Source organism: Lycorma delicatula, chromosome 10 (assembly GCF_047948215.1).
Source record: "Lycorma delicatula isolate Av1 chromosome 10, ASM4794821v1, whole genome shotgun sequence".
NCBI lineage: Eukaryota > Metazoa > Arthropoda > Insecta > Hemiptera > Fulgoridae > Lycorma > Lycorma delicatula.
Window position 1 is genome coordinate 66,818,029 of NC_134464.1, and position 27,201 is coordinate 66,845,229.

Below are 27,201 nucleotides of genomic sequence, written 5' to 3' on the forward strand. Positions count from 1 at the left end.
TGACACAGTCGGGTCTGATAACCCTACTCTGGGAGTTAGAGGCAGGCTTAATAGTAAGTAGGCTTATTAGAGTAAAAGAACAGTCCCCCAGATTGTGTTATGCTTCACTGTGAAATCCGATTCGGAGGAGAGGAAAAACTCTCTTAAGTATTGATTTTTTCAAAATCCTTTTTTTCTTCTTGGTCCTAAAAGGAAATACTTATCAAATTTTATTTAGCCATTTAGGACCAATAAATTTGGAAATATCATGATACATGAGTGAATTTAATTTGGCATTTAAATATATGAAATAATATTCAGAAAAATGTTAAATATTTTGCATCTGCAGATTGTTTTCAGAAAATTAACAAAAAAAAAATCACTTTTACAGCAGAAAACTTCTCATTTACACACTTCCATTCTAAAGATAATGATCAGAGGGAAAATCCATCATTGCAGTTCATGCTACGATGCACAGGAGCTCTCTCTTTGTAGGTATCCATAAAGTTCTGAATCACTTAAAATTAATTTTTTTTAATCACTTTTAAGAAAGTTTTTATGATCCTAAGGTTACACAGTACACTTCTTGCCTGTAGATAGTAACCGAGTCAAAAAACTCAGAAATAAAATTCTATTTTTGCTTAAAATGGACTTTTAACTGATCAGACCAAGAATAGTTATGTGGTTGTCACATCAGTGAATGGATACTTATTAGCTGGTTTCAGACTGAACTTTTGAAAGTTTTATGTAAATTAAGTGTACTTGTATAAAAAAATTATACATAAATATTTCAAAAAAATACTGATTAATAAAATCTAATTTACAAACCTTAACATAAGTACGTTCTGTATCAATAAGCTCTAAAATAACTTTACGTAGTTTTTCTGCATCAGTCAACTGTCGGCTAGGAGTGAGCAAAGCTTGTGACGTAGTGCTAACTACACTTCCAGTAGGACTTGATTTACGAGTCTCTTGAGGTGATCGACAGAACCCTGTAACCTGTTCTGCAGTCTGTAAAACAAAAAACAATAGGAAATGTTTTTTTTGGGTATTCACATTAATCATAACATCTTTAGAAGAGAATTTTAAGATGAACTTTTAAACTTTATAAAGGACTGTTTAAAAAATTTTAAACACTGGTTCGAATTTGCAAACCCCAAAATATCATAATTCATCAGTGATATACCCATCTACTCAGAAAATTTTTCACTTTGCAACTTAGGATTAAAATGTTAATAATATTTACTATAATTTTCTCTTTATCTTATTTTCAACTTCTTATTTTTTATTAATGATAACATTAAACTCTTTCCCGCAGTCCACTTTTCTGCATTGTCCCTATGAAATAGAGTTATGTTATCATTTCTAGGCTAGGGAATGCCACCTTTGGTAATTTTATGGCATTTTATAACATCCATCTTAAAAAAAAAACTGGTTGTAGCAAAAAGAATGTTGTAGTAAAGAATAACTTTTTTTAATAGGGGGATTAAGGTCTTTTCCACCATGATCCCTGATCACAAAATACAGTTCGTTATTTTAGTGGGAATATAACACCGGAAAGACTAACAATTAACTATAACTATCTGTAACTTTTTACCCTATTAATAACTTTATTCTTAATAATTTTCCACATCTGAAGACTTTTCCCTAATCTACAACCCAAAGATGTGCTTGTTCAGAATGTGATTATCTTATGTTAAGTTTCAAATCACCATACGGACACAGGATAATGTACAGGACACATCATATGAAGTAATTTATTCTTTTACGTCTTTATTGATTTTGTTATATTATATTTTTTTCAAAATTTTGTTTTTTTTTAATCTATTAATCTAACAAATGGAAGATTTTGAATTTACCTTTAAATCAATGTAACTAATCTGAGATATTAGAAGTAGTTTTATATATTTTTATTAAACAACTTCCATTTGTAATTACAACATATTACATCCATGATCTTCATACAGTACATTAAAGATGGAGCCTCTAAATTCACGGTTTGTATAGGATTTCTGTTACAAGTAATAAAATATTACTTCTGTTAATCTTAAAATTAAAAATACAGTTTCTGAAAAAGAATCATATCATTTGGTAACCTTTTATTCAAATGGAACAAAGTATTAATACATAGTATAAATATGAACATCATTTGTAGCACAGATGCATTAAAATAAAATAATGGTTTTGTTTTTATTCAACTTTTATGATCATTTCTGTCATGATCATACATCAACACATTTCATATAACTGTCTAAATCATGAACTTCCATAGATAAATGATTTCCTTTATATATTCCCAAAAAATATTCAACAGCATGAGATCTAGACTTTTTGGTGGCTAGAAAATAAGCCCTTCTTTGCCAATTTAGAAACCTTTTATTGAAGAAGTTTCTAACCTCCAAGATAAAATGTGTGGTAACCTATCTTCTTGTAACATAACCTAACTATATTCTTTGACTATTAATTGCTGTAAAAAAAAACAGTTTAAGCATCCCCTGATAGCTGAAACGTGAAATGGTTTTCTCTACAAAGAAAATCAGACCTACAACAATTCAATAGCTGAGATCATACTAGACTTGTACTTTTGGAGATCTTGGACAAATTCAACCATCTAATTTGGTTTATCTAACCTCTAACTTAAGTAATACTAATTTACCCAACCAATGATATAGAAGGTACTTATCATCTGCAAAAATAGTATGTGTAAAAAGTTTTCAACATTATCTATTTTTCCTAGGTAACATTTGAAATTTAACATGCCAATTTCATATGGTTAGATTTCATGTCTTAGGTCAAGTTTGTATGTGTGAAATAATAATCTTTCACATAACATTATGTATAATAAATTTGGGAATAACAAACTTCAAATTTCAGCAGTCAATTGATAATTGCAGACTGCAGGTGGAAATGTTTCAAGTACAATTAACATTATATTTTACTATGGCTTAGCCTTCCCGGAAATTTAGCTATTTCTAAGCTATCTGATAATTTATATTTTTTAAATCATGCAGTTATTAAGTGATATGCTGAAACTATTATAAAATCGCACACCTCTAATTTTACACTGTTCAGTAACAAGAGAATTAAATTCCAAAAACCATAGCACACTGTGTTTTTTTCTTCCACAGTTGTCATGTTGCCATAAAACTAATAGGATGCTAACTGAATTATCACAGGTAACATTCATATCAATAACAGAAATGTTATGATTTCCTTCCATAAAAAAATAAATAAATAAATAAATATCTCCCTAGGTCCATACAGCTAAAATTTATTGGACTGTTGAATGTTGTGATGCTTTTTTTTATAAACCCTGTGTAATGCAGTGGTTATAATTTATGATAACATAAATAAATTTTTAATACATTAAATTTGACAGATTTCACAGCCAAAAACTGGGAGTAAACATTAGTAAGCACAACATTAATGTATTTGTGATGTTAGCAGATGAAGAAAATAGAATTTAAAGAAGGTAGAAGATGAGTTACCCTAGCTCCTTATTCTTATTTTTTCTGTTTATTTACTTATTTATCTATTTACTTACTATGTCTATACTTCTTTTTCTTAAATTTAACCTTAATTCATTTATTCAACTTTATTATTGTTATCTACTTTCTTTCTCTATAAAATTTATGGTAATTAATTTTCCACTTTTAAAAGTGGAAAATCTTTCAATTTTTGAAAGACAGTTGTATATAGTTTCTGGCATCATATCACTCTAGAAAGGTTAACTTGAAATGTCCCACAGAGTAGTAGTAATTTTACTACTAAAAGAATCTGACAGCAAATGATGCGAGACCTCTTTAATTTTAAACAAAGCTAACAAAATTATCCAGAAATTTTTTTTTTTTTAGATTCTGATTATAAAACTGATGAGCAACACCTAATTAAATTGCCCAAGGATTTAATACACTTGTGGTTTTGATAAAATTTCAAAAAACAGTGCCAGGTGTAATAATTTAAAGTACAGATTTACAAAAACTAAAGTTGATAAATGAAAGACAATGAATCTTTGAGAAACACTTCAAATGGTTTGTTAAATGATGATTTTATAGCATGACTTTTATAGCATGATTTTATAGCAGGTTCTATAATTTGTTTTAATTATGCAAAGGTAAATTTTTCAGTGTATTAATACTTTACGTATTTTATATTTTTTATACATGAAACATTTTTTGTCATAAAACAAAAATATTTACTTTAATTACTATTATAAGCCATTTAGTTAATTTGAATATAACATGTAAACAATATTGACATTTATATTATTTACAAATAATAAATAAATTAATAAAAAAATAAGATAAGGTATACAAAACTGAAGATTAATATAATGTGGTGTAAATTGCCTAATAAATACTGAAAGGTTATACGAACATAAAAATAAAATAAAATAATTAGAAATATTTAAGTAGCTTCAGATGAATAACTACCTTGAGCAAGTTTTCTATTTCAAAAGAATTCGCTCTAGAAGTCTGTTTACTTGGTGCTTCAGAAGTAGGAGCAGGGGAGGTTTCAGTCTCAGGGGAATACATATCCTTACCTATAATAAAAAAAATACAAATAAAACCAAATAAAAATATAATACAAAGTGGAATAATACAAGTGGAATTATGAATTTTTTATAAGAAATTTCTATTAACAGAGAGAAATCACCTTTTTTATGCTCATAACTTGTATGTAGTCTGAGTAAAGATATTAAAATAAATAATAACAGTAACACAAAAAATATATCTGATTATCTCTCACTCTTCGAGGATTTGAATGTCACTTTAAATCTTATGTATCAATAAGTGGTTATCTAAATAATACATTTATCATGAAGTCCTACACTTTTTCAATTTAAAAAATAGATTTTAAACCTATTTATATATTTACAACATCAAGAACTAAGAAACTGCATGACAGCATCAAAAAAAAATCTTCTATGAACAAATTTTCATGTACTAAAAAAAATGAATTTTTAAAAAATTCTTATTTTTTATTTGTTCTTTAATTAAGCCATATATAATAAGCTGATCATTAAAATTACTTAAAATATATTTATATTTATCAACCTAATAAACTGATGATGTGTTCAAATTGATTTATTATCAAATAAAAAATATATTTGAGTCAATAAACTCAATTTTTAAGCTTTATAATCAAAAAAGTGGGCATCAAAACTGCAGCAGGTAAATATCAAAAACCAGTTTTAAAAGATTTTCCATAAAAAATCTTGTACAAGTAGTTATTTTTTCCCTGAAAATATCTTATTAAAAAAACTACATAAACTTCAATTAGGATTTTGGTGATAATAAGCTTTGGATTATTCAGCCTGGAAAAGTAAATCACTAAAAATTACGATTTTATCTTTCATTTCATTAAAAGTAATTCTGCCATTCATGGACAATGTATAAACTTATAAACCTGAATTGCAACAATTTTTTTTTTTAGTAATGCTTGTTTTTGTAATGTTATATTTTTTCTAAAATGGTTGTTTTTACAAGAAAGATTATTGTTTATTTGAAATGTGTTTTATATGTAGCCAGATTTAAATTGTGAATATTCTGAACAAAAGACAGATGCTACTATTCAACCATGAAATTATACAACGAAATGCAAAGTTATTATAGAAAGAAGTATTCAAATGAAACTATCATCTGAAAATATTGTATTAATGAGCTATTATGCATCATGAAGTCACTAGAAATAATAATAACTGTGTTCATAACAAACAATAAAAATTAAACATTCAATAGGTTAAAATTATTAACAAAAATTTATGAAAATAATAATAACATTCAATTATTCAAAATAAAAAAAAACTAAAGTAGTTCTTATACTGTAACAAGGTACAAACTGGGTTACAAAACAATGGTTAGAAAAATACAAAAACTAAGCCTCATAAAAACAGCTGGATCTACAAACTAATTCTGAGACCAGAAATATTAAATATCTTATGAGAGGTGAATTTCTCATTAGTTTTTTTATGTAACACAAAGATAGTACATATGGTACACATTTCAGAACGTCCATCTTGGTTGGCAGTATCCCATGTACATATTGCATTAAGTTATTTAACAAATAACTCTGGAAAAGACAAAAGTGCTGAAAAGTTATTTAACAGAAATTAAAACTTAAACCATTCGTTCTCAAAGTGGGTGTTAATGCCCCCTTGTGGGCGCTGGAGGCCTTCAGGGGGGGAGCAGAAGAAGGCCCACAGAAAATTGGGAGCATTCAGGCAGCCTAGGAAGGCGATGGCTTATTAAAAAAAAACAAAAAAAAAAACAAAAAGGCAAAAATTATGTTTTACCTGATATTTCAAATTAAAATTAAATATCTACTACACTAGTACAAAAAATTAAAGGCGCACCTATATTTTATGATAAAAAATGATTGTATTCAAATTACTTTAACTGTGCAACTTGCAATTTTTCGGAAAGCTATTTTAATAAAAATACTTCCAAATATGTGTCTTAATTGCTCTCATTTAAAATGTAAGTTTCAACTCAGAAATAGAATATGCTATGTTTAAAAACAATAATTGCAATTGCTGTTTTTTTTAAGAGCGCATCTTAAAAACAGCAATTGGAATTATTATTTTTAACAGATGGTATGTTTAAATAAAAATTTTGGGGGAACTAGAAAATTTTTGATTCTCAATGTGGGCGGTGAGTGAAAAAGTTTGAGAATCAATGACTTAAACAATCACTAACATCAAACTTGATAATGATTCTCAACGTATGCAGATAGCTAAAATGTTAGGATGGCCGAAGAACTCTAACTTACAAGAATATAATATTTCAACTCTGTCTTCTATATTATTAATCTGCTTTTATAGTTAAATTCTATTAAATAACTACCTAATACAGAATATTGAGATAAGACATATCTTACTTTAATTTTTCATCTAAGTACTTTCACAGGATTCTGCATCCTCAGTCATAATGGAAATAAATCCATTATTATTGTAAAAATTTCATATTACTATGATTTCAATATGCAATTTTCATTATTTTAGTAGTTTTGTTTTCAAATCTTTATTATGCAATAATGTATCGTGCGAAAAACTTTCATGAAAAATTAAGGTCTTATCTCAGAATTCATATACAATTTAACAACACAGAGGATTAATATGAATCTTAAAATTATTAATTACAGAAAAATAATCTATTTTTAACTACTCTATTTTTTCTCATTATACATCTTTTTTTCAGTCTTTTGTTTCATCTTGTTTTTATAACTGACAACTTCTTTAACAAAATTGAAAACTCTCAAAAATTGTTAAGAAAAAGTATTTAATTAAATTTGAAAACTAGTTTATCTTTTTAATTGTTATACCTTAAATCATCAGCAGCAGATACTAGGAATTTGTGTGGGAATATAAAATCATAAAAAAAAACAAATACTTAGCATAAATATAAGAAAAAATTGACAAAGTAATAATTAATAAACAATACTTACAAAACACTTTAAAAAATTAAATAATTGTTGACTTAAAACTATACCATATCATTTTATACAACCCCAAATGATACCAGAAAATTAGCTTAAAATAATCTAAACTATTCAACTTCCAATTCAAATTACCCACCATTAACTAATTCATACTCATTATTATTAAAAAAAAAAAAAAAACTAATGATATTAAAAGTAAATAAATTTAAAAAAATCTTTACCTTTATGTATCTTAGGTAAAATATATATTTATTTTTAATGTTTGTATCACCATTGAATTCTGAATCTTATTTTACTGTTTGTTTCATTTACCATTTAAATGTACATTAATTTAATACTTACAAAATAGACATATATATATATACAAAAAATGTATAAGTGTATATGTGAATATAAAATAATACTTACTCCAACCAGGAGCAGGGACAATAAGGCCAGAAATCATTTCTTCTGAAATAACAGGAGGTTCTGAAGGAGGGGGTGGGCAAACGAGGCTTTCAATTTCAATATCAGTTGACCTAAGAATTCCTGGTGCAAGATCAGGAGGTTCAGTACGTGATGATCGCATCATCATGCATAATGATAATTCTTCTTGCAGAACTGATTCAAGATACATCATATCAAGATCACTAACAATTGCCCCATTAATAACCATAATTTCATCACCTTTAATGATTCCTGTAAAATATAGACAATGAAAATTATAATAAACAAATTTTGAATAAAACACAGAAAGAAGAAAAAATGTACAGTTAATTAAATACATAAAACTAATCACCAATAGTTGTTTAAATTAGAAAAAAAAATTATTTTCAGATGTTAAAAATCTTTTCAAATAGTTAACAAATTATAAGTAAATGATGGAGAGTTAAATGAAAACTTGAATAAATTCACCTTGTAATTGATTGAAATCAAAAGAAATACACTTATGTAATTTTTCTTTATAATATCCATGACATAAAATGCAAGTCCATGAACACCTCTAGAAAAACACTTTTGGCTGAGAGGATGGTCATTCACGCATTACCATCTATTCTCCTCTTTATCGAATCTGAAAGGCTTTTCCTCCCAACTTTGAGCAGTACAAAGATTTGAAAAACCCTGTGGGTGAGGTTTGATAATACACCAAATCCGGAAGATACTAGAAACACAAACCTTGAAGGTTAAAAGAGTTGATAGGCAATATGGAGCTATGCATTGTCATTTTTCACCAGAATATGAGGTGCAGTACAAAAGTAAGGGCTGGTAAGTTACAAAATAGTGATTGGTAACACTGTTTGATTCATTCACTTACTTATATTAAGTTTCAAGAAATCAGGGGTAACAAATAAAAGATTGGGGTTGAAAAACACACTATTTTTATGTTTGATATAAAACAACTTTGTTAAATGTGTAATAAAAAAAACGTTTTCAACAAAACTTGTAAAAAATTTGATTTTGAGTAAAATAGTATGAATGAAATCCACAGAAATTAAATACAAATGTAATAATTTTGAGGTTTATTAAAAACAAAACTTATCAAAATGTAGCAGATCTGAGGTATTAAACAAAACAAAATGTTTAACATTATATTACAAAAGGATTAAATATTTATAGAATACAAATCATTTGGGTCAAATTAACCGTTTAAAAGATTATTATTAAAAATATGTTTACTTTATTTCTTTCTTATTTAATAACTAATTGTTTTAAGTAAAGAAATGTGGAAATTAGAATTACATGTTTGAAGTACATAATTTTAATTTTTACAAACTAAAATTAAAAAGTTAGATAATTATACTGGTTTGACAATCTCCCCTTTTATTCAAACAAGTTAAATATTTTATAAATATCAAAAAATTTTTTTCTGTAAAATTCATCTTTAAATTTCTTTGAAAATCACAAGTAGTATATATATTGTATAAAATTAGTTCTTTAAACCTTTTGGGTTCACTTAGCATGGTTATTTTTAAAATTCTTTTTTGATTTATTCTCTATATTAAAATGATGTTATGCATGCGAATCTGAATTGACTTCTTTAACATTATATCTGGAATACCATAAATATCACCTATCAGAATGTTATATAAAATGACAATATTTAAAAGATATATTGGTTACTATAATAGTTCAATCATATTGTGATATCAGAATATGTAAATCTACTGAGCATATATGTAAAATTATTACACTGATTAATTTAACTATAGAAAATATCAATTTTTTTTTCTTTCTTTCATTTATTTATTTGTTTCAGAAATATCCCTTTGAAAAACATTGGAAAGAGAAAACAACAGGAAATATTAACTGCTCTTATATTTGACTGCTTAGCAGCTATATCTTGATGCTGATTTACGGTTACAAAGGTATTTATACTATGAGGCACGGTCCAAAAATAAGGGCTGATGAGTTATAAATAGCGATTGGCCCACTGATTGGTTTGTGCATGCACAGAAGCTTTAAGTAATGCATGTCAATGCATTACTGCATGTAATTGCCATATTTCCATCAGTTCATTGTTTGCTATTGCGAGTCAGTGTGTTAAAATGAATGCAGTAATAACAAATCCTGTTGAAGTTTGGTCACTGATATACTAAATGAGATTTCTAAATGCAAGAGGACATAATGCTGCTGAAATTCACCACCAATTGTATGAAATAAATGAGCCCACTACAATGAATGAAGGAAAAATGAGACAGTAGAATCGTGAGTTTAAGAAAGGCTGTTTAAATGTTCACAATGAACAGAGATGTGGCAGGCCTAGTGTACAGACTCGACGATTTCGTTGAACGTGTGAATGCAAAAATGAGAGAAAATCATTGCTTTGCAATTAGCAAAATTTCTTTAGAATTTTGAGAAGTTTCAAAGACAGAGTATTGTGATTGACACTCTAAGCTATCATAAAGTGTATGCACAATGAGGGCTGAAAATGATGACAAGTGCTCACAAAGATCACAGAATGATATCTGCATGCCCTTTTCTCGACTGCTTTAACCACAAAGAAGACAAATTTTTTTCCTCATATGGTCACTGGTGATGAAGCATGGATTTCATACATTAATCTGAGGCAAAACAAAAATTCATCCACTGGCATCATTCCAGTTCACCTAACCGAAAAATTCAAACTAATCCAGGCTCAAAGGAAAATCATGGTTACTATATTCTGGGACCAAATGGGTGTGCTTTTGATTGATTTAATGGAACCTGGAACATCCACCACATCATAAGTCTATTGTGAACTTTCTAAATTGCATTGTGCCATTCAAAACTGATAATAAGGAATGCTGACATCAGAAATTCTTTTTCTTCACAATAATGCATGTCCATACATGGCTGCTTGCACAATAGAAACAATTCAAAAATCTGGGTGGGAGATTTTTTATCATTCCCCTATAGTCCTGATCTCATGCCCAGTGACTACTCTCTCTTTTTACACCTAAGAAACTGTCTTGCATCTCAATGATTCGAAGAAAGTGAAGAGGTGAAAATCTCAGTATACAAGTGGCCACAATACCAGGTGGCAGAATTTTATGTTGTATGTTTGAAGAAGCTTGTTTAGTGTTTGGTACGAAATGGCGATTATGTAGAAAAATAAAGTAAATAAGTCACTACTTGAAACCAGTAATAAAGTTTCCATTTTTTCAACTGTTATTATCTTGTTACCGATCAGCCGTTTCTTTTTTACTGCACCTCGCAGAGTGCACATTATTTGGATTTTGACTTTAAGAGACAGATAATTCTTGAAGAGAACTGCAAACACTCCCATGGTAAAACAGCATCCTCTCTGGGTATGTAGTGGTCTAAAATGAGACAGCATAAGTATAATGTTCCATATTCATGGTTATAAGTGTAAATTTTTAAAATCTGGTAAGGAGCTATGTTGATATTCTTTCCTAGGAATTTATTACCTTCTCTTATAAAGTGATACAATATACCTTGAAAGCATTAGCACATTATTCGTTCAGTTCGTAAATACAATGTTGGCACCATCCTTATATAATTTTTTAAGCTGCAGAATATCTTAGAGAAAACAGTGAACTGATTTATTACTCACACCCAGACAGGTGGCTATTTTAATTGCTATTATGCACCAATTTTCTTTCACCACCATATTTCAAGTGCTTTAATGGCTTCTAGTGTCATTATTCGGTGTTCAAAATCTGGTTAAGGTGAATCTGTTTCAGAACTTGTGCTGTCTAGGAACTTTCATCCACTTGTAAATTTGTTACAGAAATTAATGCATCACTATACTTCATTTTCATTTGATGGGTTTCCTTCCTTTACTACTTAAGAAGATAAACAGTACTGTTCAGTTCCCTAAAGACAAACAGTATCCCCATCTTTACACTAGTGACTAATTAATGATCTAAATTTGTTTCATTTCATTAGGGTTAAATACAGTAACAAATTATTTACTTACATAAAAAAAAATATTCATTGTTTCCTTATATTGATGCATAAAATATTTCTGAAAGAAAATTCTTAATGCATATTTTATTTTTCAAACTGACAGAATTTTCAGCTATCTTGAACTAAAATATTCTACAAAAATTTCCTTTCTAATTTGAAAGTTTAAGATACATTTTGTTTCTGAATAAATAAATGAGATAAAAAGATAATAGTATAGAAATATAATTATGTACTGAGTGCACTGATGGAATGCATACATGCGTGCGGGCACAGGCATTCATATGTTAACATCACAGACCCAAACTTACTCCCACCTGTCTTTCTGTTTCCTGTTTAGCCTCCTGAGTTTAGTTCCTGAGATGTGTGGTTGATTGAAACTTAACCACCAAAGAACACAGGAATCCATAATCTAGTATCCAAAATATGTATAAAAGTAACTGCCTTTATTAGGACTTGAACGCTGGAACTCTTGACTTCCAAATCAGCTGATTTGGGAAGACACGTTCACTACTAGACCAACCTGGTCTACTCCCACCTGTCTAGCATTACTAACCATGCTGTGTGGTGGTTGCGCTAAGATAACTTTGTTCTACTCTACAGTTGATTTTAATCAGATATTATGTAAAAAGATTGAATTTAAAATCTGTCAATTTTATTACATAGGAAAGTTGAAGGGGATAGAAATTACAATGTCATTACTACTAGCAAGGAATAAAGAGAAAATTTTTCTCACATTCATTCACTATCAATTAAAATGGAATTCATTATTATATCCATCAAAAAAGTATTTTTTTTTGCAAATTTATAATACGTTACAAACTTACCATTATGCATAGCAACACTCTTATCCTCTACACGACTGACATAACAGCAAAGTTCATCCTGTCTATCAGCATTTTCAATTAATTCAGCTTCTACAGAGAACCCCCACATATGTTCGAGTGTCGTACGTTGTAGTTCAACTTGATACAGTATCTTAGCACAAACCTCCACCACTTCATGAGTATGAAGCTGTAAAATTAAATTTCCGTCAGTCTCTATTACATCAATTGTTACAAAAAATCCCTTCTCAATTTTTGAAGTACCAAAAATGAAATTAAAACAAAAAAATAAATTTTACATTTTGTGATCAGTTATCTGTTAAAAAATCTGGCAAATTATTCCATGACTTTTCCAGCAATTAATAATAAAAATTCAAAGTATTAAGAGCCAAGAAACAATAAACAAATATATAAATATTTTAGAGGTAGAAAATAAATTCTACAAACTTTTTTTTTTTTACATATTCATGTATAGGTTAAGCTTAACAAATTTGCTTAAGTGAAGTTTTCTCTAAATCAACACCTCAGCATTTAGGTCCAGGGTGTATAATTTAAAAAAAAAAAAAAATTGTAGAGTTTTTTGATAGCTTTATGAATGAAGTATAATAATTCAAAAAACATTTAAACCAAAGGGGGAAAAGAATAAAAAACATATACTACAATTTTAAGAAGTGGAGATTGATTTTTCTGAAAGACCTTTTTTTGATTATTTATATTTGCATGTAGGTAACATATTTGCTTTGATAAAGTTTTCTCTAAAATGAGTCTGCAGAAAGTCAAAATTGTTTTTTTTTAAATACCCCAACCCCTTGAAGAATTTTGAAAAAATTAATATGGTATAAAGCAATACTTTAAATTTGAAGAAAATCAGTTGTCAATCCTAAAATATAAGACCAAACATGTGCAACATACATATGTACATATTTTTTTTTGGTCTGGATGAACTAGTTTGACCCTAAAACATAAAATTTACAAAAAACCTGACATCCCATTTTTTACAAAATCATCATTCTTTCTTTTAAATGTAGCTAGATATTCTAGCTATATTCTCTGAGATAGTAAAAATACTGATAAAAAATAAATTAAATAATCTAAACAAAATGTACAGGACATGTTATATTTATGGATTAATTTTTTTTTAAATAATCTAAACAAAATGTACAGGACATGTTATCTTTATGGATTATTTTTTTTAAAAATAAGTACTGGGAACTCTTAATAACCTAAAAAACGTGAAACAGAGTATAAGGACAGATAAATTTTATAGTCTGCTTTGGAAAAACTGCCAAGAGGAGAATGCAGTAAAAAAAATGTTAAATTAAAAACAAAAATTATGAAAAAAATAAATAAATAAAATAAAACAAAAATTGTATTCTCATTATGTAATTATTAAAAGTATAATTAACAAACATACATACTTCAACAGTAACTATACTACTCCTTATAGAACTAGAACTTAGTAACTATATTGCTCCTATACAGGAGCATTCTTCTCTTATCATAAGAGTACAAGTTTAATATTAATCTAGCTAATTCAATGTAAAAAGAGGTTATTACTTCCTTTTGGTATTAGTTTTCATGTTTTATTTCCTGAATATAAAATTTTGAATACATACTTATTTTTACAAATGGAACTTAAAATTATTTTAAGCAAAATTAATTATTTAAATTTTTTTTTAAATTCCAATATTTTATAAATGTAAAAATAGTTATAACAGAATGATAAAAACTGTTAGAAGAACATTACAAGGTTGGTTGTAAGAATTTTTAATTGACAATAAAAATCAACTTTAAATTCAATTTAAATCAATTTTAAATTGATAGCATTTCTTATAAAATAAGAGGTTAATAATCAAACCTCAAAAATATGTATCAGAACAGAACTGAAAAAAAAACATAAATTATCAATTTTTTTCTTAATCTTCTATGAATAGTGATCTATTAATTCTGAAAGATGATTTATTTGCACATGTACATGTTTTCTATATCCAGCTAATATTGTAGTCAGTAAAGTGAAAGTGTCTCTTGCAATATTAAATGTCATGTACATTAAAACTGACTCTGTGCTCAAATAGGATAATATTATATTTGGTTAAAAAAAGAAGACATGAAAATACTTCACTAATATGGTTAGTAGCAAATTATTATAATTCTTCAGTACAATTCTGTTATTTTTTGGTTTACTTTTACCACGTTACATACAGTCATCAAAGTTATACAGTAACAGAGAATCAAGTCATATTTACTGCAGATGTTTAGTAAAATTGTTTAAGAAATTTGATAACCTACAGACACAGCTGGCCAGTTGTTGTAGTTAGAACACAAGGGTTCTAGAGCAGCTGGTCTTAGATGCAATCCCCGACAAGAGCTTGCTGGTTTTCATAAATTATTTCATTTATCTCATCTTCCTTGTTAAATTAAATCTTATAACATGTTTGGCTTTCAATAACAAAAATATTACTGAGGAAAAAAATGATGGAATGAAAGAAATTTTTTTTTTAATTTAAATTTAAAGTTGTTAATTTTAATTAATTTATTTTTGCATAAATAACACAGTTCTAGCCACAATACCAAAATACTTTTTTTGGTACTTACGTATTAACGCCACCGCAGCTACAGCTTTATTTAAAAACAAAGTAGTCAATCAGATTTCGGTGGAAAATGAACAGTCTCTTTATTAATTTTAATAAATGGTTATTTATATTTATTTATTTTATAAATATAATTTAACCAAACTTAACCTACGCTCGCTTCGCTCGCTAACCTTGACTAATTAACACCGTATTTTTTGAGTATTTATTTAATAAATTCAGTAATTATTGCAATTATTTATTATTTAAATAATCAAAACACTCCTGTTAATTAGTCAAGGTTAGCGAGCGAAGCGAGCGTAGGTTAAGTTTGGTTAAATAAAATAAATAACCATTTATTAAAATTAATAAAGAGACTGTTTTGAATCTATGTTAAACTCTATATCGGCCCATTATCCACCGAAATCCGATTAACTACTTTGTTTTTAAATAAAGCTGTAGCTGCGGTGGCGTTAATACGTAAGTACCGTTTTTTTTTACAGTGAATCAGAAAATGAGAAAGAATGGTATGGTATACTTTATCAAGTGTTCAAATATGATCAACTATCAAACTATTTTAAAAATTCATCTAATAAAATATCAATTTTTAAATCTTTAGGGAATGGAATGATTAACACAATTGTAAATAAAACAGGTACATTTACTGATCACAAAATCATTACAAATTTTAAAACAAAAAATTAATTACATTTTAAATAAGAGTTCAGGGTTTGCAAAAATCTTTGTAGAAATATTAATAAAATAAATTTGAAACATAAACATACAGAAATGTTAAATGAGAAGAATAAAAGTGTCTTGGTGGTCATAAAAATGAATATAAAATAAATGTAAAGTTTGAAGAATAAAAAATGAATATTTAAGAACTTATGGTAGTATAATTTTTTTTAATAAAAAACAAAAAGAATTACATTGAAATAAAAACATAATTCTTTATCTTTAAAATTAAATCCATAATTTACTGTTAGCAAGAGAAATATTTTGATGACAGTATTAGTGATTGAACAAATTAAACAAAAATGTGTCAATGATGCGAAAACTGTGCGATGACAATTATGTGCAACTTAAACAATCAAATATAATAAAAAAATCAGAAATAAACAAAGTACGTTAAGTACACTTGAAAGTAATGAAGAAAAATATAAACCTTTGTACAATAAAATTAAAGTTTAGGAATATCATTGGTCACACACAGTGAGGTTAGAAACTAAAAATTAATAAAGTAATTTTTAAATACAGTGTAAAAGTTTCACTGTAATAAATACAAAAAGAAAATAATAATTTGGCAACACTTATTGACAATTTTTAACATATATAAAATAAAAACAAAAAGAATATAATAAAATTACCAATGACAGTGCCACACACTAAGTTTGGAAGTTTTAGGTAAAAGCAAAGCCTTCTACTTTTACTGAGGCTCACATATTAAACCATAGCCGGTCAACTAACTGTGTATAGAAAGGTAAATTTTATTTCCCACTCAATGTCAGAATTTTAATACTTTCTTTTATAGTCTACAAAAAAAATTAATTTGTGCTTTTTAATACATAAAGTGTTTAGAAAAGATGGAACAAATTCAATGAAAATGCAAAGTCTAATAAGTAGGCTAGGGTTTTTTTTTAATATAATAGAGAAAATGTACACATATCCATACATTCACATCTACAAAAAACACAACAAAATAATAACAGGATTGTATAAATAACATTAGTTAATCATATCAATCCAAAAAGATTTTGACAGAAATTCTGTTGAACTTTCATTGCATTTACGTGACATAAAATTTAACTCTTCGCTCTATAATGATGTTGAAAGTTACTTTTACCGTTGCAATGTTACGAATTTCTTTACTAATAAAAATGTTGGTTAAATCGATTAGTTAGGCAACTGGTAATGTAGTAAAAATTTGCTTTAAGTCATCCCTGCAAAAGCAATTTGTACTTAGGTATCAAAATTTGGTTAAAGCATTACAATTTTATTCCAGACAAAAGTTGATAAAGCCCTTTTGTTCTGGTAATAACCTATTAAGAGAAAGAAAAGAAAACATTTTAATTAAATTAATTGAAACAGAACAAAGTTAATTCCATTGGGTTATATCTTCTCAATATCCACGTCCTTATCCAATTATTATTCAATTTAAGAGAAGAATTTCTTCTTACTATGTAAGCTGTGACACAAGTAGTTTATATTACCCTTAATAATACAGACATTAGATACTAGTACTGACAGAAAAATCTGAATATATACAGCATTATAACTAAAATTTTTAAATTTGGAGGACCCCAAAATGCCAAAAAAACTTAAGAGTTCATTTTCACTAACGGCAAAACGTTTCCTTGCTGTCAACTAAAAAAGTAAAAATTACATAAAACATCTTATTTAGTGAGAAAGTTAACAGATTTTACAATATGTACCATTTGAATTGTTATGTGGAAATTTTGTTTACTTCATTACACAATTCTTCAGTACAAAAAGCAGAATTTTTATTACAGTCAAGTGATAATTGTGCGGCCAGGTTCTCTTATTTTTAGGTACAGCACATTTGTTTAAAAATAATTATATGTTTATAGATATAAATTAAAAATAATTCAATACAAATGATTCTTTTTTTTATCTATTTAGCATTACATAAAACCTCAAACTCCAACTTCTATTTGGAAAGGTTATATAAATTATTTTTCTATATATTATTTAAAATAGCATAATAATTTAAAAAAAGAAAACTTAAAAACAACAAAATAATTCAGATAACAATAAATAAAAACAAGAAAAATAACAAGCATAACATTAGCATTACTAACATTAGCATAAGGATCAGACCAAAATTTGCTGGTTTCACAGGAATCAATTCCTATATAAACAGATATTAATAATTATTGCTGCCAAGTAATCATTTACAGAATAAAAATAATTAAGTACTGTTGAAAGAGATGTGTTAAATTTTTAAACAGTTCAATACATTTTATTTATATTATTTGAGGTACTATTACATAATTTTAATGATACATAACAAATATTTTTAAAGTATGTGAGGCATTTCAATAACAAATGCAATATTATAGAAAGTAAGACAAATGATAAATAAAATCATTTTTAATTATAAGTTTGCCTTCATTAATTTCTTAACAATATGTCTTTAATTATATACAATGAATCAAAAGTAAGGGTTGAAACTAATAAAAACTGAGTGATAATAGTGAATCAGGATAATATATGCACACTAGTTTCAGCTGGTTTATTCAGTAACTAATAGTATTGTTTGTAAACAAAACTTTTGCATAATCAGTGCAGTGAGTTACAGCAAAACTTGTACTTTTAACGTATCTCAAAATGTTAAACACTTAAGGAAATATATTTTTTTAATAATTTTGTTAGTCATCTTATAAAAAATGTTCTAGTGCCAATTTCCTGTTCACTGTTTACTAGTAATACAAACAGAAAATCAAAAAAATGCTTTCAACTGCCGGTTTTTTTTTACTGTAAGCACAAATTACGATCTTATGATCATAATATTATGATCTTATTCATTAGATCTCTGTAAATACTACGAAAATATTTACTGTATCCAGTTTCTTCATGTAAAAAGAAAATATGGCCTAAAATCATTTTAGGAGCCTTTTTATTAAATAAAAAAATACATGTTTAATTTATTTTGCAAGATACCATTCATCCTATTCTATAATTAAAGAATCTTAATTTAGAACATTTGGTGTTACTTATGTAAAATCTGTATCTTTGATTCTTCTTCATGGCATACATGTAATAATACTCTATTAGTAACTTAGATAATCTTGAATATCTACTTTACTGAAAATAACATTAGTCTAAGTATTATTACATCTTAAGATATGAAATTAGTGAATTTTTTTTAAGTAGATTTTTGTTAGGCGATTAAATGGTTCATCGTTTATCAAATGTTCCTTTGATAAATATGTTAAAAAAATAATTTTTATAAATTATGCCAAATAAATGTTGCCAAATTAAAATTAATAAAAATAAACTGTAGATATAAATATATCTAAAAATAATGATAAAATATATAATACACAATTATGGTGCATTCTTTAATAAAAAAAGAAAAGTGTAAGAACAAATAATTTTATTATTTTTTAAAATGAATAATATACAGGTCAACTATTTTCTTTTTTATATAAATTTTTTGTCAACTTCTACAAATTCAAGGTATTTATATAAATAATGTACTTACATAAATGATTGCAGTGAACTGATACAAACTAAAGATGATAAGGGAGAAGTAGAGTCACAGGTAAAAAGAATTTCCCTGCCTTCTTGTGTACGGCAGATACTGTTCTTCATCAAAACTCAGTGATCTCGGTGTAGTATCATGAAATATCGGGTCATGATCTTCTTCAAAACTGAGCGACCTTGTTGGATCATGTTTTGTCATGTTTAACCAGCAAGGCAAATGCTGTAAAATAGGCCACACTAACGCTCACAGCTTTTTTGGGCCATCAGCTCATATTTTTTATTTTTTTATTTTTTTTAAATAAATTTTTTCCGAAAAAATGTACTATTATAAATTAAGTAGCTTTATTATTATTATTATTATTATTATTATTTTATTTATTATATTTTTAACAAAGTTTTAAAAACTTCTAAATACGGAAAAAATTATAAAAAAATTCTGTTTTTTTTTAATTGTAAAAAAATATAGTTACTGATAAGAAACTTATATTAAAAAACTAAATACTAAAAAGTTATTTACTATAATTATAAAAGAATATAATTTTTTTTACAAAATACTGATATTTAGAAAGAATAATCTTAAAACACCAAAGGAAAAAATTAGCAGTTCATGCAAAAATTAAGCTAAGTATGACCATATTGAAGGAAGGTTAACTATAATAAAGTTCATATTAAAATTAACAGTATAAGGTTCATTTTTCTACTTTTATTTAACAGGAATTATTAAAAAAAAAAAAAACAAAGGTATAAAAACACAAAAGTGAAATTACTAAAAATTTTCAACGACTCATTTTGAAATGATTTGGATATTGCATTTCTAGAAGACCTTTCAAAGTTAATTATGTAGTTCTGTCTTCCAGAAAGTTATTGTTTACCTGGCTCTCAATCTTAAAGCGGTTGGTAAACTAAAGTACATTAGAAAAAAATATATTTAATCTATATTGTATTTATTTATTGCATGTTGCTTTTATCAAATTTTGTGTTTTTAAGTAGAATAGAATTTGAATATTGTGGTTAATGTCTTTGTGTGTGTGTGTGTGTGTGTGTGTGTGTGTGCACGCGTGCGCGCACACACATGCATGAACACATCTATATGTGATTCCTTTCTTCATGAGGTGATATATAAAAATTGATTCTGTTATTATGCATAGTGTCTGTATAAGTGCTTTCTGTATGAACGCTCATGTTCTGCATATGCATTCATCTACAGGTGCAAAGAACAGATACAGGCTCTGTACACAACAGCATCAGTGTCACAAATTACCTCTCAGAAGCAGGACATACATACAAAGGCATTAACTGCAACATGCACAATTTATGCATAACACATAAAAACAAAAATCTCAAACGCACAAATTTGACAGAAACAACATAATTTACGAATAAACACAAGACTAAACATATTATTTTACTATATACTGAAGGGATTTTTTAGGTTCCAAGCAAGATTGTATTAAGAATTATTTCATTTTGACACTATTATCGATCTCTTCAGATGGGTAGATATTAAATAATATTAAGTAAATTAAATGATATTGTCTATTAAAGATAAATATGAATTAGCAAAAAATACCTAAAAACAAATTCGCTCGAAAATAAAAGGAATTAATACCATGTTTATATTCATATTACCAGGACTTGGATGGTTTGACTACTATTCCATTTTGATACAAATAATGATAACCACTTCTGTCCAGATATATGTGATTCAGTAAATTATTATCACATATCAACTTTATCAGTTCCAATCAGAATGAGTTTCTCTGTGAGATGAACATTACCTTCATTTTATTTCTCTTTTGCTTAACCTCTATCTTCCTTCATCCTTGTTTTATGAATTGAGTCAACTGTCTTCCTCGTTTTGCCGATGAAATCATGCAGACACCTTCTTGGTGGCTGATGGACACTTACTTTTTATTAGGGTTCAGTGATTAGTGACCTCTTTACTTGCATAATTGTCCAAGGACTCTGATTTCTATCACAAAAAGTCAAACTAGAGGCTATGTTGTTATGGTGTCATCGACCACTCCTCATATTCCACATAAAACCTAACCTAATCTAAAGAGGTTCTCAATATTTTTAAGGTCAACTTCATTAACAATGGTGCTGCCAGTAATGGAAGAAAAAGTGACTTCATAATTAGTTCTGAAAGGTCCTCTGTATGAACATTTCCAATGTAATTTGTAAATTTGTAATTTGTAATTTGTAATTTTGTTGTTAAGAATTATTAATAATTTTTAAATGTTAACATGCTCATCAATGACTATGAATATTAATAAAAATTTTAATTTTTGAAAAAGGGAGAAAATATATTTTTTTAACTTAAAAACAAGAAAATTATGTTAATTTTTGTTAGGCCCCCACAGAAATTAATGATCAATGTTCATGGAATAATACAAAAATTTAGTGCAACTCTAGGTTAAACAAAACCTCAAAGCATGAAATGGAATCTTGGCCACTGACAATGGCACATCAAGCTGTATATATCTGACAGTGTATTTTTGTAAATGGTAAATTTATTTAAGTCAGTTAAATAAAGTCAGTTAAAGGATTTTATTGCATTCAGTGATTGTATACTTCTAAAGTAAAAATAAAACATGAAAAGTGATCCAGCAGGAGTCACATAGGGAATCATCCTGTAAAAACTATCTACCTTTAACATCTAATTTCTTTTTCAATTACTTCAATGTGTAAAAAAAAGGTGTAAGGTGTAAGTATTATTTACGAATAATATTATATTGTAACTGAATAAAAATTTTATGAGAAATAAATTGATTCTACAATAATTGAACAAAATCCCTAGTTTTTAGTTTTCATATAAAATTGGTATGAATTTCTACAAAAAAAAAACAATATTTTTATAATACTTTTTCATAAAAATATTATTCTTATAATATTCTGAAGAAGAAAACAATAATAAAATTACTTTATGTAAATAAATTGTAAGCTAACCTAAAATATCACTGGTGTCCACAATCTTAAAATGATTATAGATACCAAAACATTAAATAAATAAAATGAAATTTATTTCTAAACAAAATAAATTGATTATTTTATAATATTGCATGGCTATACATAAATAATATGTAGCTTTAAAATAAATATTTACATATTAAATACAAATAAAAAAAAAACGAAATTAATACTTACCTTGCTCTACAGAAAAATGTACCTACTTAATATTGGAATATTTTTTTAATTCAATAATATGATTTGTTTTAAATTACCTTAGAATATTATCTCAAGTCTAGTAATAAAATATTTTTTGAAGAATACAAAGCCACAGACTGAGATCAAATAAAGAAATATATGATAAAATTGTAGGCCTGGAAGTAACAAGAAAACAACTAAAGTAGTATGAACACATGGTCCTAATTAACTAAACAAGGCTAAACAGTGAGATTTTCAATAAACTCTGATAAAGGTCAATAAAGGTTAATTATGAAGGTCAAGATGACTATGATAAAAGAAGAGCTCAGAAAATTCAACATTACAGAAAATAACAGTTTAAATAGAAAAGAATACAGAAAGAAAATTTTTTAATAAAAGGTTCTTGTAGCTGAAAAGAAAAATCTCAACAGAGGAAAATAGACTGAAGAAAGAAAAGCTAAACAAACTGAAAGAATGAAGAACTTCTGAAAGAAAAAGAAAGAAACTATATGAAATGATTTGCGTGGTCCTTGAAAGCCTATCTACAGAAAAAATTGTTATCAGCGATTCTTAACATTTAAAAGAAAAAAAATATTCTAGTTCATTTTCAAGAGAAGGAAAGACATTTCACCAGAGTACAAAATACTTAAGCCTCAATGATCAGTCAACAAGAGTGAAAATTGAAAGATTTGAAAAATAGGTATAGGGAAAAGGGAATTTAAAATTAACCTTTTCTGTTGATGATTCAATGATTAAAAATCCATTATTTACTATAATATCTAATATGATTTTAATATGTTAAACCTAAGAACTTCAAAAATGTATGAATACTTGTTTTATTGTTTCTTCTCATTACTTCTCAAGTAGGTAAATTTCCCTGATTTAAAGAAAAACAAATAAAAACAAAACAAACTTTGTAAAGTTATTCTATATGTATATTATGAGTAGTTCTTCCTCCAGTGCTAAATTAATAAAAAATTAAATGTCTGTATCAAAAACTAGCAAATAAGCCTGACATCCTCTACACATACAAGTTATAAAGAATGTAGCAAAGCTTCATCAAATTTAGTACTGACTCAGGATAAAAAAAAAGTACGAAATATAAAACACAATGAAGAAAACTTCATCTTCAACAATTCTGTCTTGAGATAATTAATAATAGTTATTTTTTAGGCATGCAATCAACCAAAATTTGTTCATATGTTAGCAGAGTCATAAATGCAAAAAAAGCTACTTTTACCAGCATCCAAAGTAATTGAAACTAAATGTAAAATTAAGTGATTATAAATTATCTTTAACATCAACCTATATATCTTATTAACAGAAAACAAATTTTAATGAAAATTAATGTAAGCTTTATACTCAGGGACATCATATGCCATTGATTAATGACTATATATTTTTTTCCATATCTAAAAAAAATTTTAAAATAAGGAGTTTAAGGGAAAAGTGAAAAAAATTAAATTCATCAAAAACCAATATAACATACTCCATGTAATAATGTAATGAGAAAGGGATGATGATATACAGTAACAGGAAAATGGTCTCAATGACAAATGATAAGCTTCTTGATGGAGTAAAAATGTAAAGTTTAAAATGTGTAGCCATTAAGAGAGACTGAAAATTATAAGTGATGTGAGAAGTACATTCTACCAGGGCGAGGAGAGATCATGTATTGGTGGCTTGGCAATGGATTGTTCCCTTATAGCATATATATTTTTTGAAACTGCTGGAGAAAAGTTCTCTCAAAAAAATAGCCCAATTAACAGCTGCCATTTTGTGAGAGAAAGTGTTATAAAAAATATTTACATATATGTCATTTTCATTTCCTTGTGACAGCAAGGAACCTTACTACAATATTTCATAAAAATCAGTAAACATTTCATCGTTAACTAACATTTTATTAAAAATGAGATCTTTAAAGACAACTGTTTTTTAACATTTAGAAAATATTTTACTTGAATTTCATAGTGTTCTAATAGGCTCAATTATTTTGAGAAGAAATAGTTCATACATAATAGATAAATGGACCTTTCATTTGACCTATCTAACAATTACATACAATATTTGATCAAATTCAATATAATCTCCTAATTTCTAAATGAAAGATTTTAAGCATTGCATAACTGATGACACTGCACAGATGACAAATAAATATTAACTAAACAAATAAGAAGCAAGAATTGAAATGCAACCTGAAGTAATCTAAATTAAAGATTTTAAGCACTGCATAGCTGATGACAAAATAAAAACAGCTGATGGCAAATTAAAAATATATGAATGACTTACTGATGAACTATATATTCTTCACAGAACAAAAAAACTTCACAATGATATTTAAAATTAAATAATAAAATGATAACTGCCTCTTCAAATTATTATTTTTTTATACACAATTTTTCACACTGTCCATGAAAATAAAAATTTATTGTATTCATAACTGTAAAGTACAAATAAAGTGCATTTAATGGAAAAAAGGAAGGCTTTAAAGCTGGCTTACAGCAGAATAGTACACAATTATTAAAAGTATTCGAATGGGGCAATAATTTATTTATGAGCCATAGGATTTTTCTAATCAACTGTTTCAGTGTCTGAAATGTTTATCCACCACGGAAGATGAGTCTAGTTTCAAACTGTTAGTTTACTGCTTTTTATTTAACTACCATAAACTGTAAATACTAGTAATATAACTGAAAAATTTCAAAATGAATGAAAAATTTATGAAAATGAGTGTAACAACAAAGTTCTTTGAGAATATATATTTCAATACAAACTTACAGTGATCTAAACAGAAATAATTTTTTATAGTGCTTATTAATAAGAAAAAAGTAAAACAAAATACGCAGAAAGTTCATAAAACAAAGTTCATAAGATTAGATAAGATTAGGTAATAAAGCTTATTACAGTACCAATATGTATATAGATATTAGCTATTTAAAAAGAAATAATATAAACTAAATATAATTTTAAGTAACAATACAAAAATAATATACGTACATATGTCTCAATCAGATCTGTGCGATGAGGTACAAAATAATTATGATCTTCCATATCTCTGCGTTTTTTAACACGTACGAAATGTTCCATCGGATTCAAACTTTTACGACTACATGCACTAGCAAGGAATTCCTCAACTGACATTGCATCCCTCAGGAACACATGAACAAACTGAAAAAAAGTTAGCAACTTGTTAGTTAATTTTGTTTAAATAAGGTAAATAAACAATCAGTGAGCTAAAATTACTGGAATGGTTAAAGGAAAACAATTGTAGTTACATTTGTGTATCATCGACTTAAAAATAAAATTCTTACAATATCCATTATCTATCAATTTTAAAGGATTATTAAAAATCATAGATAAAAAATTGTTTATTATACTCTGAAATAATATTAAACAGGAAAAATTCTTCACAATGTAGACTGCTGGATTTGAGAATCACCTTACAAAAAAATTCAGTGCAATGGATATGTTTAAGGAACTCTAAAGAAGTCTGATAATTAAAATACAATCTGAGAGATTGATATCAGAGCCAGGAAAAGCATTAAAAACAGTTTTGTCCAATAGCCCAATATTTTGGTTTTTAAATGTCAACCATGAAGACTTTTTTTAATAAAGTACCCTACTCTTTTTAGTTATATTTACTACAAATTTTGTTTAAATGAAAAAGAATACTTAATGACTAATTGGGCATTCAAAAATCACTTCATACTATAAAATTAATTGTATCAAAAAATATAATAGAACGCAAGTGAGATGATATAATGACTGTTAATCTTCTGACTCAATCAAAGATGGTTGTTTTTAGGTATACTGTTTTTCTGTTATGTTCGAGAAGAAAATTGGATTTTAGAGGATGATAACTAAATTTTAACTTTTTGACAAAAAAATGAAATAATTTCCCTTATAAAGAATAGTAAAGCTGGGTTTTGATGAACTGAAAACAAGAATGAACCTTTTTTTCTAAATTACATTTTCAGAAAACTTGTAATTGTTTATTGTATTTTGTTAGAATGTTCCCCGGATTTAAGATAGTCATACTGCCAGATGTTTCTGATACAGGTTGATGGAAGATATATAAAGAAGGTGGAAGATACATACTTCAGTAGAAAGAGTCATGCCATTTCAGTTGCTATCACAGCACAGAATGGTGAAAATTAAGTGTTTATATCTGAAACCTACTCAAACAGTGACTCAATATAATAGTTATTTCATAGCCATTCTGAAGTAGATCAGTATAAAAGAGTTCAACAGGAAAATATTGTTATGGGTTAAAAATTAAAAAAAAAATTCAGATATAAAAAGAAAATTACTGGTAAACATTAGAGTGTTCAAATAACAAATAATATAAAAAGTGAGACAGGTTGTGTTATCAAAAAACAAGATTATCAGCTGTTAAACATGTTTTAACCTTGGGAATATCTGGCTGAACTAGAAGAATTTTATCTATAAGAACCTACCATTCAAATAAAATTCTGGTTATTCAGAAACTTAAGGAATATAACTGACTCAACCGCAAAGTACTTTGTATAGTCATCTTGGTAAATGTTTCCGCTAATATTGTTGTAGTCTCTAAGGAATTATTTTACTTGTAAGGCTACATAAAGCAGTATTTTTGATAGTGGGCTGTA

At 27.0% G+C, this 27,201-nt stretch overlaps 1 protein-coding gene across 2 annotated transcripts in view; it reads right to left on the reverse strand.

Moving 5' to 3' along the window:
* sif (guanine nucleotide exchange factor still life) overlaps positions 1-27,201 on the reverse strand; it is a 1,284,896-nt gene that overhangs the window by 61,221 nt on the left and 1,196,474 nt on the right. For both annotated transcript variants that reach the window (XM_075376797.1, XM_075376796.1), the window contains exons 8-12: positions 25,571-25,741; positions 12,633-12,819; positions 7,828-8,097; positions 4,413-4,522; positions 808-990 (exon numbers count right to left, since the gene is read on the reverse strand). In XM_075376797.1, the coding sequence (XP_075232912.1) occupies positions 808-990; positions 4,413-4,522; positions 7,828-8,097; positions 12,633-12,819; positions 25,571-25,741 (921 nt within the window). The remainder of the gene's footprint in view (positions 1-807; positions 991-4,412; positions 4,523-7,827; positions 8,098-12,632; positions 12,820-25,570; positions 25,742-27,201) is intronic.